The following is a 14578-nucleotide window of genomic DNA, read 5'->3' as shown; positions in this document are numbered from 1 at the left end:
TAATAGTCACAGTTCCCGCAATATCCACATTCTCTGTCGCAAGCTGTGTAGTCTTTCAGGTGGCTTCCACAAAATCGGATCCATTGCTGACTGGAACAAAGTAGGCACTCGGTGTCATGGGGAATGGTGAGGTGTCAAGACAGTTCCGCAAAGTGGTATAGATTTATTCAATAATTGCGCATCGCTTTGCAGCCGACCGACTGCACTCCTTCCGATCAGAACCACTGTCATTCATAGCACATCACTAAACATCCCAATCACTTCAGTCCGGGTCTTGACTTCTTTAGCCCCCCAACTTCCTAACACGTTTGATGGTCCCGTGCACCTCCTTCCTATGGCGACTCAGGCTGTCCTCGCGCGAGAAGACCACGGGGCACTTATCGCACTTGGCACGCATGGGGGGATACCCGGTGCTCTCGGCCCATGCTCTGTGGTTGGACCAAACGTGACGCGTCTTCTCTTTCTGATCCCGAGCGTCAGCCCAACTGCAGTCCTCTTTGGGACAGCGTCGGTGAGTGGCGGCATGTTTCCTGAGACAAAAGTTAAGCAACATGGTCGCTGAGCGGGCGAGAAAAAAATAACTCACTTCATCTCGTCGGTGTCGGGTTCTTGATGGTCACAGCCCTTCCACGTGCACCGTACGCGGGCTTTAGATCTTCTTCCGACCAAGGGAGGTCCTGAGGGGATAGGGAAACCCGCATCTGCCGTTCTTCTACGCTCGACACGATCACAAACCGTATGTTCCACAGTCTCAATAGCATCAGGTGCGCTTGAGAGGGGTGGTGACAGCATGTCAGCACCTCAAGGTTGCTGCATGGGCGGATCGTAGCCCGAAACGTCGCTCGAGACATAGTGCTGGGTCAGCAGTGCCGGATTGATCGTTGCGTCAACCCCCAAGCCGCCAGCAAGCGTGTCCATCGACAAAGTCGGATTGGACATGGTCAGGTCTGGATAAGAGGCGACCCATTCTTCAGAGGAACTGATCTCGGCAAAGGTCAGATTAGCCTCGTCATCGTTAGCAAAAGCCCGGCTTAGAAAACAAGACATGGCCAGACGGGGATGGGCAGCTGGAGGTTCTCGCAAGGCTTGAAGGAGGATTACCGCGGATGGGAATGGAGAACGAAGGACTAGCGGGGAGGACCAGGCCTCAAATAGTTGTACATGAGGCAGCGTTACGGAGAGGGGGTGCTGGTCCTCCGGACGCTGTTGGAGCTTATGAATGCACCGTTGGTCGCATGGTGCATGCCATATGTGGCAGAAGCATGCGCCTTTGCATCTCAACGTGGCCCAATCAGATGTGTGCGGCCACCCGTCACGTCAGGCAGACGCATGTAGATGCAGATATGAGTTGCCTCAAGGCTGTCGCGTAGAACCCGACGCGATACGGACAAGAGCTCATCGTCTCCTCGCTTAGCACTCATCCCTCCCGCGACAGGAATCCTCTCGGTCACACTGGGCCGGATATCTCGACAAAATTAATTCTCTATCATCTCAGAATGACCGCACCCGCAAAGAAGGAAGAACCGACTCAGATTGGCGGAGCGGACCTCAAACGCTTCGTGGTGCATTCAGCATTGCTAAGCTTGATCGACCCTGTTCGAGGGGAACCGACGAGAACCTCACTCGACGAGAACCCCGACGGCGATATTTTGGGCGGGCAGCAGCTCAAGCAAAAATTCCTCGACTCATTCGCTCTCATCTGTTCAACGTCAAGATCGGGCGCGGAAACAGCCTCGGCTGTCTGCTTAGAACAACATGCCCCAGCTGGAGCCATCCTGCGCGTGGCCCGCAACCGCGGCTTGACGCCGGAGGACCTGACTGGCCTTGAAGGAGTGTTGCAAATACTTCGAGTAGTTGCTAGAAAGGGTACATACTTTATCCGAAATACGAAGGTTACTGACGGTTACTGACGCAGCGGGCGATATAGAAAAGTCGTCGACGCAAGCCGAGTGCGAGATTCTCCGCCTGGTTGTCGAATTAGACAGAGATCGGATCTTGTCAATTGCCGAGTGGGTTGAGAAGCGCAGGATTCAAGACGTTCTACGAGTGGCGCACTCTAGACTTCTCGCCGGTCAGGTGAAGCCAGAGACATGGGCAAAACCCGAGTTCAGACTTTGGCTGGAGAGTTGCCCTTTCACGGCCGCATCTCTCAAGACCTGGAGTCCCGCGACTTTGGCCAAGCTTATCGACTGGGCGTCGCAAGCCAGGTGGCGCTATTCTGAGCAGTTGCAAAGTTTGCTTGGACTTGATCGTACTCAAAAGCCGCCCTGGCTGGACAGACTGCACAAGATCGCTCGCTATCACTCCGCGATCAAGTACATGGTGAGGCTTGCTGCGAAGCAGCCCGAGGTCTTCGCGTGTATTCACATCCGAGAGGTCGAGGCTCCCAGTTCGCGTTCCTTCTCTCTCCTGAACGAGAAAGCTCCCGTTCTAGCAGCTGTCAAGAACCTTGTCAAGGAAGATTCAGGGACGACAATGCAGCAGTTGGAAAAGCACTTGAGCACGCAGGATGTTGAAGCGAAGCTGCGTAAGGCATGCCGCTTGGAATTGACGCTCCACGCCGAAATGCAAATCATTGTGTTTTACGAAGGTAATCCTAGCTTGGTTCCCCGGATGCCGTTCATCGGGACGAGCAAGAAGGCCTGCTTTCTCTGCCACGAGTATCTGCTCCGGCATCCACTCGGACTCCAGGTTTCGGCTTGTCACCAGAAAATTTACCCGTCATGGATGCCACCACCGTACTACCCAATTTCCGGACGATTCAAAAGCACCCCATTTGTGAAACTCAGCAAACACATTGAGCAGTTGACAAAGCGGGAGCTCAAGACCGCGCTTACTGCTCCCCGGCGGCCGAAGAATCTAGATTCAACTGCCGGCCCCTCCTTGACAATAACGGCAACCACATCGATAGGACTGGGATCACGACAGGCGGCGAAAGTACAATTTACCCCCGAAGACGACAGCCTGTCAAGGGATTTGGAGTGAAACGCAAGTGCAGAACTTCGACGAGCAGGGTCACAGTACGCCGAAAGTCGTTTTCGATCCTGATTATTGATACAGAGTACCCGGCATGTAGAGTTAATACAATGTCACAAGTACACCAAACACGCCCATATAGGCCTTTACAAGTGCATGTTGCAACTTCCGCCCCCCCAAGACAAACCACGGCAACACTGCGAGCGGGTTTCCGCGAATGGCCTGTCGAGAACCCGAGTCGACACACCAACAACAAACTGATGGTCAGCAGCATTACCCAATCTCTTCACCAAGGCTGCCAACCGGCAGATCTAGACCTCATTCATGCAGGTGGCGCATCTTAGGGCCAACAGAGGTGCAGAGACGCTGCACTGCCTCGGTGCCCAACCCTGCGGGTGGCCTTCCACATCGTCATGACTGTGCCTCCCAGTCTCGGTTGGGAATTCGAGGCTCCATCTCTTTCCCCTAATGAAATTATTAAAGACGCATTGGTGTCAGTCGCCCTGCGAACCACTTCACTTCTCGTCTTCATCACCCACAGCAGCAATGGAGACAAACATGACGGACACAAACATCGCCGTGGGAGACCACCGGGACCTCCTCGACATCATCGACAGCCTCCGCTCGCAGGGAGTCAGCCACTATGTCGACCTACCCGAAATCATCGTCTGCGGAGACCAGTCTGCGGGGAAGAGCTCCGTTCTCGAGGCCATCTCCGGCATGCCGTTCCCCACCAAGGACGGTCTCTGCACCCGTTTCGCCACTGAGCTGGTCCTTCGCCGGGGCCGCGATGTGAACACCAAGGTGTCCATCACTCCAGGCGAGAGCCGGTTTGGAGAGGACAAAGAACGCCTCGAAAGCTGGCAACCAAAAGCGAACATCGACAAGGAGGGCCTGGGTGCCGTGACGGATGAGGCGAAGCGCGCCATGGCTGACCCGGCCGGCACAGGGGAGTTCTACGAAGACATCCTCCGCATCGAGCTCACCGGGCCGGGACAGCCACACCTCACCATGGTGGACCTCCCTGGCCTCTTCAGGAGCGGGAACAAGGAGCAGTCTGACGCCGACGCCGGCATTGTCCACAGCATGGTGGAGAGGTACATGGCGCGACCACGGAGCATCATCCTCACCGTAGTGTCGGCCAAGTACGACTATGTCCTGCAGGAAGTCACTTTGATGGCAAAACGTGCCGATCCACAAGGGCTACGCACCATGGGTCTCATCACAAAGCCCGACACCTTGGACGTCGGCTCCGACTCTGAGAGGTACTTCGTTCGTCTGGCTCAGAACCTTGAGGAAGATCTTCGTCTCGGCTGGCACGTCCTGAAGAACCGAAACTTCGAGGAACGCAATGTTACCTCAGCACAACGCGATGCCATTGAGAGTGAGTTCTTCTCCCAGGGCTTGTGGGATTCCATCGACTCCTCACACTGCGGAGTGGCGGCCTTGAGGGTCAGGCTCAGCGCAGTTCTGAGGGACCAGATCCTTGCCCAGCTCCCAAGCCTTGTACAGGACGTGGAAGACGGCATTCAGGACTGCGCTGGCAGGTTAGATCGACTCGGCCCGGAACGAGGAACCCTGAAGCAGCAGTTGAGCTACCTGCTGCGGGTTAGTGAGGAGTACACGTCCCTGGTGACGCAGGCGGTTGAAGGCATATACACCGACCGTTTCTTCGGCAACCGGAAGAAGAGGGACAAGTTCCCTATCAGGTTGAGGGCGGTGGTGCAGAACCGACTCAGAGACTTTGCGGAAGAGATGCGGTTGAACGGCCAGAGTCAGTACATCGTCGATTCTGAGAGTGAGGGTGAGGGCGGCCGCGAAGTCCGCGACTCGCCTCGCATCTCCCGGTCTGAATATGTCCAGGATGTTGCGAATCGCCTCAAGTTCAGCAAGGGTCGCGAGCTCCCGGGCCTCTTCAATCCGCTCATCGTTAGCGACCTCTTCGTCGAGCAATGCGAGCCTTGGAGGAGGATCGCAAGGCTCCTCGCCGGGGATATCCTGGAAGCTGCGCACCTGACGACTCAGTCGATAGTCGAGCATATCACCGCCAGTGACGTTGCAGAAGGGGTCCTCAAACTCGTTCGCCAGGAAATCGAGGTGCTGAAGGTCGAATTGGACGCGCAAGTCGACGCGCTGCTTGCATCGGCCGCGCAGCATCCCATCACGTACAATCCCCAGCTCACTGAGAACGTTCAGCGGATCCAGCAGGCCCGGCACAAACGTGCTATCAAGAAGCTGGTCCGCAAGACGTTCGGATCGCATCGTTTCGACAACCCGGACAGCAAGATCAGCCTGAATCCGATCGAACTCGTGAACCTAGTGGGAGAGGGATTCGAGCCCGACATGGAGCGGTTCGGAAGCGCGCTAGCGGTGGACTACATGGAGGCTTACTACAAGGCAAGATATTTCCTTCAGTCGAAAGCCATTTGGGTGGTACTGACAGGTTCACTCCGCTTCCAGGTTGCGGTGAACAGGTTCATCGATGACGTGAGCAACCTGGCGATTGAAGACTGCCTCATTAGCAAGCTCTCAACGCTTTTCAGATCGAGCAATGTGATGGAGATGAGTGAGGAAGACATATCCCGCCTCGCAGGAGAGACTAGGGAATCTTCCCTTGAGAGACAACGCCTCGAAGAGAAACGCAGGATCCTCGAGACAGGACTCCAGGGCCTGAAGAGCCTTCACAAGCGTAGAAACGTCGTCAACCCCCTCAAACAGGATCAGATGGCATCGGGAGATTCAGAGCAAATGACCCCCATGACACCAAGCAGGTCTGAGAAAGCATCGATCGCCACTAACAGCGTGGAGGCAGCTCCTCAGGACATCATTCCTAATGAACCCTCTCATCCTCGGAACAGGGTTGCGATACCGCCACCAGTTGATGAATGGCCACCCCAACTCGAATTTGCCGTCTGGGGTTCTCGTATACCCAAGAAAGACAAGAAGAAGGCTTTGAGGCAGGGCATCGTTGAAGAGCCTCCCGTTGATCAGGAATGGGGTTATTGAGCGTCAATGAAATCGAAGCATTGGATGCTACTCGATATCGAGTCGGGTTGTATCGACCAATCCCTCATACTCTGAAGCCCAAGCTGTTAGACTTGTGGCGTTTCAAGGATCTGGTCTTGGAAATCGGTCTAATGGAAGTAAAAAAAGGGTCACTGCGTTGGAGCACTGGTTGGTTCGGGGCGACACCTCAGTTTGCCTCGTCGTTTCCAATGGGAGCTCCACGAGATTGGATGATTCGATGCGCAAGGTCGGCGCATCAGAGCGGGGCTCGGTGGAAGCGTGAGGGTTGTGGGTGCGGAGAGGGAGGCTCTGCCGCTCTTCTTCGTCCCCTCTTATTCTAATACATTCACCTACTTGGTATCTAAGAATTCGTAAGGGTTCGAGGGAGCGGTGATCGAGACCACGCGTGATCCTCTTTAGGTATTCGCTATAGGAGCGACGGGTAGAGAGGAAGCTCTAGCAAAGCCCCTCAAGGAGGTTCCATCGGGAAAGCTGGAGCTTGCCCAATTCTTCTATGCGGCCCCTTTGGAGCTTCCTGGTAAGTGGCCGTTGTTTAAGTCCTCGCCGGATGATCCTTTTTGGGGTGTAGCTGCTATACGTTTTCCCTGCTTGGAGGCTAGGGTCAGACTAGGGAGTTATCCCTAGCGGCACTCTGCTGCGATCAGGTTGGCTGAGCATGACCTCCAAATCTCTGTTTGCCCGTGGATCAAAATGATATCCCATACCTCCTACCTGCGACCATCAGTCACTAGCCACCACACGGTCTCGCCTAGACTGCATACACCCTATGAGGAGATTGGCTCTGGGACCAAGGTTGGGGGGGGAGGTGTATTTAAAGAGAGGTGATGTACGCCGCGTTAGCCTTGATCGGCATTTGAAGTTGGGTGTCTTTAGGGAAGATCTGGAGATAGAAAAGTCTGCCTCTGATGTGGCATGCACGAGCCCGACGACGCTCTTCTTCCACCTTATACGATCACGTGCTGAGCCTGCCCAATACCACACTACTTTACTGCACACCAGAACTGAATACAGCATGTATAAGTCGGGATTTGAAGGTGTCGCCGTCTCCAACTTATTGATTGTTTCTAACTTCTAACATTCGGCACTATCCATGTTCAGAATTAGAACAATTAAGTGATAAAGAGAGGTAACCTAGCCCTGCACACTCGCTGCGGTCTATTATCAAACCCTAGGCGAATCGCTGCAATCTTGAGAGTTACATGCTTTTCTCATTGATGCTGCAATCACCGCTATCACTTTGCGAATGATGATGTTGATTCTCTCTCAGATGGACATCCTCGAAGAGGCGTGTTAGAGTAGATGTGGAATGAGCAGAGCTGGAGTTCGGGCGCAAGGCAAGAGCTTGGATGAATTTAGAATAGGAAGAAAACCTAGTCGAATCCACGTCCACCATGAGAGCGATGAACCGGCCCTCTCGAAAGCCGTCTTTGTAGACCTGTCTAATAGATATGTCATATCACTAGTTCGAGACTGCGTAGTGGGCGTGTTAGAATAACTGCTCGGTTCTCCTTCACCGCTGAGCCTGACTAGTACTTTCTCTCTCGAGGTATCGCCTCTCAAATGTTTATATTGACCAGCAATTGTATCACTGATATTCCCTTCGCCACCCCTGCCTGTAATGCTCATTTCGATAATTGGATGCAAAAAGAACCGATCCTAGTGAGCCCGCATGAGGATGTAAACAGCGATGACGCAAGTCAATATCATCGTGACCATTTGAGTCTGGGAGGGCAGGCCGGCCGACGCGTCGTTGCAAGAGACATGCCCGGAAACAGGACGGACATTCAGGAGTGTGGGCCAGATGTAGTGTATCGGCATGGTTGATGTTTAAGGCTGAGGATGTGGGTTTCGGAGAAAGATCTGATTATAATATCTTTTGTTGCAGGGTTTGGCCGGGGAGATTTGGAAATTGGGTGCTTCTTGCTTCAGGACTTGCGGATTGAAATCGCGCCTTGGACCCCTCTGGATATACTGCATTTCTTGATGGCCATTTCTCGTCAAAGTTCATAATTTTGACAAATTAGAATCAATATGAGGCCTCAAGATTACTCTTCGGACGCAGTGAGGCCCCCCTAACCAAACTCTCATCGAGCTTGAATTGAGAAGCATCATATGACCTGTATTCTCTCTTAGACTTCACGACACAAGGTACTTTGCCTGGATAGGAGAACGCGAACTATCCATATATAGGATGACGCGGCAGAGGAGAAAGTGGCCTTCCTGCTAGGGAAGGGTTGGCCGGCTAGGTCAGCGGTCCTTTCCCTAGCCCTCCGGAGCGAGGACAAGTTTTGGTCCGACGCGGGGCCTCGTGTCGCCGGCCGGGTCCGGCAAACCCACCAAGCCGGTAATTCAGTGAACATCAATCGGACAGATGCAGAACCATGAACATAGCCTCCTCCCATTCGATGAACCGGGAGGAAGATATAAGCCCTCTGGCAAAGTTAAAATTGCGGCATAACTCGCAAACTGAGGCCTCCTAGGATGGTGATGCCCGAGGGCAAAACGTCGACGTCAGGGCAAGCCTTCGTCTGTCCTCGCTAGAAAAGGAAACTACCGCGAGATAGTCGTACAATAGGATATTTTAAATATGGGGCGTCAAGCCGAGACGGTGAACAGACCCTCGTGTGAGCGGGAAAGTTGAACCGGCATGATATGGCTCCATTTGTGCGGTCTGACCTCGAATGAGTCCCATGTTTGGGAAACACTACAATTCTTTGATGAGGCAGATTAAGATCCTCAGCGCTTCTTGTTCGTAGGGTCTGAATGGGGGATGATGGGATAGAATGTCTGGGGGAAGTTCAAGGAAGTTCATCTTAAGGGAAACAAGCTATTAATTGAACTGTGACGATCATCCCAGTCTTTGTGAGGACCTTAGCACCTAGCTAAGGCGTTCAGCATGTTAGTTGATGATTGGCTATTTCTCAACCCCAATCTCGACTTAGAAGAGGCTCTTCGACATACAAAAGGAAGCCGTTTCACCCTGCTGCCGACTCTCCAACGCCCGTGGCGACGCAAAGCTCCAGCCCAGTTCGCACACACCCACCCTCTACACTCAGGTAGCATCACTCGTCGGAAGGACGAGCCGAGCTGGAGAACTGATCCCCCTTGTGCACAGAAAAGAAATACCACCCAATGACGAAATCCTCAAAGAACAATTGCAGCCAGCGACTCTGGGAACTAAACTCCCGGGCGAAGCTTTTCCCGTCATCACTCCTCCCGCGTCGCATTGGCCAACAATGATCGACAACCCCTTGCGACATCGCTTCAGTATGGAAATTCTCCAAAGTCCAAGGGTCCAGCGATTTTCCACAGCCTACAGCTGGCCCAGAAAAAGAAAATTTATCCTCGTCTTGCCTGTACGAAGTAAAACAAAAATGTGGCCCGCCCGTGTTGGTTGAAGGCACTCCGCCTTATTGGGTACCGCCTGCACTGAAACCGATCGAGTATCATGTCTTGGCATTGATCTCATCGACTTTACTTCCCCCGGAGTCTCGAGCGCCAATGAACGAGCTGAGATCCGAGCCAACTTCGTAGTGAAACCGGGAGACGAAATGGATTCTTGTACCTCGTGCACTGCGGGATGCTTCACGGGGAACATTCAACACATACAAGCCGTGACAAATGTATACGGAAATAGATCCGTGTATAACATGGGCGCACAACATAGCCCGCATCGCACCCCACGATGGCGGCGAACCTGCATCTGTGCAGGGCCGCACTGCCGAAATCTCCGAATCGTGAGAGCGCCTCGTTCCCTCCCCTTGCCCCCCCCCCTCTTCTCGTTTCGACGCGGAGCCCGTCGGCACGCGAGTCGCGAAACCATAGACTTGTTTTCGCCTAGGGGGGATCTCTCACAGGCGAAGGAACTTTACTCGATGGTCCGGGTCCGGCGGCAGTGGAGGAATGGTAGAAGTGGAAGAATAAGAGGACGTCGAGTTCTTTCTCAACGAAAGCCCCAAATGTTCATCTGAAGAAATAGAAACGCTTTCGGTCCTCTCTTCTTGTTTCCCATTGCTTCGTCCTTCTTTTTCTGTCTTGTCGTTCTCTTCGTCGTGCCGGTCACCAAGTTTGTATTAGCTATACATTCATTTTTTCGACTTTCTTTTCATTTCTTTCCTTCCTTCCCTCCCGCTCGTTTTCGATAAACGTCCCGGCCGTTTTTTTTTTCTCTATATCTCTTCTACGCTCAAGCTAGGCTGTCAAACTTGTCCGAGTATCGCGAAAGAAATACCATCGCAAAAATGAAGTACACCGTCGCCGTCGCCTCCTTGGCTGCTCTCGTCTCGGCCCATGGTAACATCACATCACCTGCAGCCCGACTCGCCGGTCCAGCTATGGCTGCCGCTTGTGGCCAGGCCGCCGTCGATGCTGTGAACGCCGATGGAACCATTCCTCTCGAGAACATAACTCCCGAGACCGCCGCTTGTAGGTTTCAGAGAGCATCCAAGACTAGAAAAAATTACGAAGAAATCCTTTGGTCGCGCAGAGTTCTAACGTTAAGTATATAGGCAACCTCTTCCTCTGCCGAGGCGCCACCTTCGACGACAACGTCGCCCGGGTCCAGACTTTCACAGCCGGCCAGGTCGTTGACTTCACGGCGATCCTGCCCATCCCGCACGAGGGTCCCTGCAACGTCTCCGTTGTCGACACCGCTACCAACACGGTCATCGGCCCACCGCTCATCGAGTTCGAGAGCTACGCGGACGAGAACCTCGCAGAGCTTCCCGCCAATAACACGGCGTTCAGTGTCACGATTCCTCAGTTGCAGGCGGGTCTCTGCACCGTCGCGGGCCAGTGCGTGCTTCAGTGGTTCTGGTTCGGTACTGGAGCGCAGCAGACTTATGAGAGCTGCGTTGACTTTGTTCTGGCTTAATTGGGACTTGGTGACATTTCCTACTGGCTAACTGAGCGGAGAGGGGATGATGAAAACGGATGGGTAGACGGGAGGGATAGCAGTTATGAATTTCGATTGTTTATCATTTTTCTTCTTTTTATTTTGCATGGGGATAGATTTGCATCAGATTGGAGGCAATTGGATTTGCAGGCCGTACTTACATACCCTGATCTGCAATAGTAGGCCTGGAGAGGTGCGACAGGATTGATCGAGGTTTGGAGAAGAGAGGAAATGACGAAATGGTAATGTGGAGTGGGCCTTGTACGAGTTAGGATTCTGTAGTCCGGTGATGAAAAGACTATGGCACTCCTGCATTCAGAGCGCAGTTCTTGCTTGTCGATGTGAGGACTCGATGTTGACGGACACAGACTACCTGCAGCTTGCTTGTAGGAGAAATGTTGAAGATATCAATCAGTAATCAAGGATTGAAACTGCAATTGAAGTCCAAGTCGACAATGGAGATGTACCATTATGTCATCGAACAAGTACAACATTGAATTATAGTTGCTTCGTACCATTCAATGTTCGAGGTCCTCCCCGAAGCGCCATCTTGGGTGCGGGAGCCGTTCACATCGTGGACAAATGAGCATGAGGTCGGTAATCCACGACCAGGCCAATGATAACATCTCGAAATAAGCTGTCGACACTTAATCTCCATTCCTCAATCTATCGGGGGACCTGCGACTAATTCCAGCTCCAGATCCTGGACCATAATCGACTAATCGTCCGTTCATCTGCGCATCCCCACATCATATCGCCGCCGTCCTCAAGATCCGCTTCTTAATTCTTCCGCCAGCGACGAATTTGCCAGCTCCGATAGTGATGGTTGTAAATCAAAATCCTCTGATTGGCTGCCATGTTAGCGCATTCCCCCGTCCCTGAATAGCGTCTCCGTGCCTGTGGTTTAGGAGGGTGCAACGGTCGAATGACCTTCTAGTGACAACCAACAGGCGCATGCTTGAGTGGGTTGATTAGTATTCATTGGGTACAGTGTACTGCCGAGAAGCCCCGCCACCTGCCACGGCGGAGTCAACCGAAGCATCGGAGAGGGCGCCGGAACGTGGAAGGAGCCTGTTGTTAGTCAAACTTCTGCCTTCCTCGTTGAGGTTTGATGTTGCTCCAGCCAAGTACATAAGGAGCCTCGTACCTTCCTCACCATCGGTTTCTCTCTGGAAAATCAAGACACACATCAAATCTCCAAGCTCAAGCTTCTGCTCCTCTTCCTCTTCCTCTTCCTCTTCTTCTCCTCCACACTCTTCCACTTTCAACTCTCATCCAAACATCAATTGACCATCGCCTCCTCTATAATTAGAGCTCTTCCACATTGTTACCCCGCCAAACAGCTGCAAATCTCAAACTAATTCCAACCACCACTTATCACAATGTCTCCTGCTGATACCTGCTGCCGAAAGGGTGAGGGTGCTTGCGTCTGTGGTATGTTTTGTTCCCCTTCTACCCTCTGGGTGTTCGTCATTTGGAGGCTCCAACTAACCCGACGACTTTACAGCCCAGCAAGCCACTTGCTCCTGCGGAAAGCAGTCTGCCCTTCACTGCACCTGTGACAAGGCTGCTGTTGAGAACACCATCTCTGGCCCCAGCTGCTCCTGTGGCTCTCGCCCTGTGGGCCAATGCACCTGTGAGAACGCCACCGTTGAGAACCAGAAGCCCACTGGTGCTACCTGTGGTTGTGGTGCCAGGCCTGCTGGTGAGTTAGCCCCCTAATTTCAATCACAGCCTCAGTTCTTTCAAGTACTAACCTCTCAAAGGCTCCTGCACCTGCAACAACTCTGCCAATGAGACCGACTTTACCACCAAGAAATAAGTTTCATTGAGACTCCATTTCTTTTCTCTCTTTGTTTTTCCAATATGGATTGCATCGGCCAGGGATTTAGGCGTTTGGACGGTCAAGGAACAGGATTGCGGAAAGGGATGTTTACGGGTTTTCATAGCTGGCCAAGGTCAGGCTCTGCATTTTCAGCAGTTAGATGGCAATAGAACCATTTGATCATCTACAAACTAGCTCTCGAAACCCAGGACTGATGCTGAAATGTCCTCCTCAATACGCGGTTCTGCTTTGACTTGTAGTAGCCGTCGGGGGTAGTCTGCCGTCGCGTCGCGTCGCGTCGATTCAATTCCACCCTGACCCCAATCCTGACTAAACTCTAAACTGGACGGCAGGTGTGATGTCAACTGCTACTCGACGTTCGCGATTCCCTAGGCGATAAAGGCCACGGTGCAGTGGCACGTGGTTCACTGAGCGGTGCATATCCTGCAGCCTCCAAAGGGTCTATGACAGAGCCAAGGGTGTGTCCAGAACGAAGTCTATAAATTGCTTGGGGACATGATCGAACTATTAGTACAAGAACACCCCCGACTCTCGTAAACGTCAAAATATTAGGGAAACAAAAGCCCGGCGATCCAAGGGACCTTGCGGCCCATCGCCTTCCAACTCGTTTTCAGACCTATTTTCGTCATGACAAAACATGCGCCTAACCCAACTCGACCTTGGTTAGAGAAGCCCAACCAGGGACAAAAGACAAAAGGAAAAGAGACCAAGGGACGGCCTGGCTGCAAACATACAAATCCCACTTGCGAAGCATCCCACACACCGTGATCTTTTCAACTCAGTGCTTCTGTAACCTCGCAAACGTTCCGCTTCCTCGACTGCTAAAGATGCCCATGATTCCAAAGCCAACGTAGAACAGCGCAAGAGGATAGGCCACCAAAGCCCTCATGCCCCTCATCCTACCCACGGCGCAAAACATGCCGCTCGAGCTAGCCGTGCACCACAATATAGCAGCACTAGTAAGCACGATGCCAAACGGCGTGTCCATGGGCACGACGATGCCGACGAGGGAAGTCGCGACAAGAGGGAGAAGGCAGTAGCCTAGCACGCTAGCGCTCCGGGCAAACGTCAGGGTCGACGAGACGTGCGGTCCTCCGCCGGCGCCGCCGCCGGGTGCGGCGGACGGGGGTCCTTCGTGGTAGGTCGAACCGCCGTATTGCGGGGTGGTGGTGCCCGAGTCGGGAGGGGTCATGAGGGAGAGGATGGCGTGGAGGGAAGTGCTGCCTAGGAGGGCGAGGCCGTAGATGTAGCCGAAGTGGACTTTTCCGGAGAAGAGGAGGAAGAAGCCGAAGAGAAGGAAGAAGAGGATGGGGCCGGCGAGGTCGGAGTCGTCCATTAGGTGTTGGTCGATGCGGCTGAAGGGGTTGAGGACTGCGAGTGTCTGGAAGCCTGTTAGCTCTGAGATATCCTTTGGTCTTCTGGAGTAACCCCACATCATCTGCCATTTCATAATTCGGGACGTACCTTTGCTTGAATGTGACCGAAGTTGACTCCTAGCTCCTCCATCAGAGGGGGTTCACCCTCATATCCCTCCGTTGAAAACGCAGCTAGCCAACCCGTCCGAAGACCTCCCTGCTCGCCCATCCTCCCCGTCACGCCGCCGCCGTACGCCGTTGCGTGTGATGCCGGCGCGCCATATCCACCGTACGCCTGCGAAGGAGTCGCCGTGCCCGATACGCCGGGGGTATAGGAGGAGGGGAAGAACTGGAGGTTGCTGGCCGATGGTTGGCCATAGTTTTGTTGGTTCGAGTAGTAATTTGACATTATCGCAGACTAGAAAAAAGAGGAGATTTCCAAGGGACGGTGAAACGAGGGTATAGAAGGGAAGAAGACGA

At 53.3% G+C, this 14578-nt stretch overlaps 4 protein-coding genes and 2 pseudogenes across 4 annotated transcripts; 4 read left to right on the top strand and 2 right to left on the bottom strand.

Annotated features, from left to right (window-relative positions):
- Window positions 1-801: 801 nt before the first annotated feature.
- On the bottom strand, window positions 802-1047 carry SAPIO_CDS6275 (annotated as a pseudogene; the record flags this gene model as incomplete).
- Window positions 1048-1496: 449 nt separating this feature from the next.
- Window positions 1497-2985, top strand: SAPIO_CDS6274 (Uncharacterized protein; the record flags this gene model as incomplete). The annotated part of the gene is made up of 2 exons (XM_016788418.1): window positions 1497-1866; window positions 1916-2985. The coding sequence occupies 2 exons, from the start codon at window positions 1497-1499 to the stop codon at window positions 2983-2985; spliced, it is 1440 nt and encodes a 479-aa protein (XP_016641999.1).
- Window positions 2986-3522: 537 nt separating this feature from the next.
- Window positions 3523-5982, top strand: SAPIO_CDS6273 (annotated as a pseudogene; the record flags this gene model as incomplete).
- Window positions 5983-10244: 4262 nt separating this feature from the next.
- Window positions 10245-10876, top strand: SAPIO_CDS6272 (Uncharacterized protein; the record flags this gene model as incomplete). Its single annotated transcript, XM_016788417.1, has 2 exons — window positions 10245-10428; window positions 10512-10876. 2 exons carry the CDS (start codon window positions 10245-10247, stop codon window positions 10874-10876), a joined length of 549 nt encoding a protein of 182 aa, XP_016641998.1.
- A 1403-nt stretch (window positions 10877-12279) lies between these two features.
- On the top strand, window positions 12280-12719 carry SAPIO_CDS6271 (uncharacterized protein; the record flags this gene model as incomplete). The annotated part of the gene is made up of 3 exons (XM_016788416.1): window positions 12280-12331; window positions 12405-12602; window positions 12664-12719. The coding sequence occupies 3 exons, from the start codon at window positions 12280-12282 to the stop codon at window positions 12717-12719; spliced, it is 306 nt and encodes a 101-aa protein (XP_016641997.1).
- Window positions 12720-13521: 802 nt separating this feature from the next.
- SAPIO_CDS6270 (Protein transport protein yip1) lies at window positions 13522-14507 on the bottom strand (the record flags this gene model as incomplete). The annotated part of the gene is made up of 2 exons (XM_016788415.1): window positions 13522-14124; window positions 14208-14507. 2 exons carry the CDS (start codon window positions 14505-14507, stop codon window positions 13522-13524), a joined length of 903 nt encoding a protein of 300 aa, XP_016641996.1.
- Between the last annotated feature and the right edge of the window lie 71 nt (window positions 14508-14578).

The sequence above is a fragment of the Scedosporium apiospermum genome (genome assembly GCF_000732125.1).
Source record: "Scedosporium apiospermum strain IHEM 14462 chromosome Unknown SEQ_SAPIO_0101, whole genome shotgun sequence".
NCBI lineage: Eukaryota > Fungi > Ascomycota > Sordariomycetes > Microascales > Microascaceae > Scedosporium > Scedosporium apiospermum.
The sequence above is the reverse complement of the archived record's forward strand: the minus strand, read 5'-3'. Positions and strand labels throughout refer to the sequence as shown.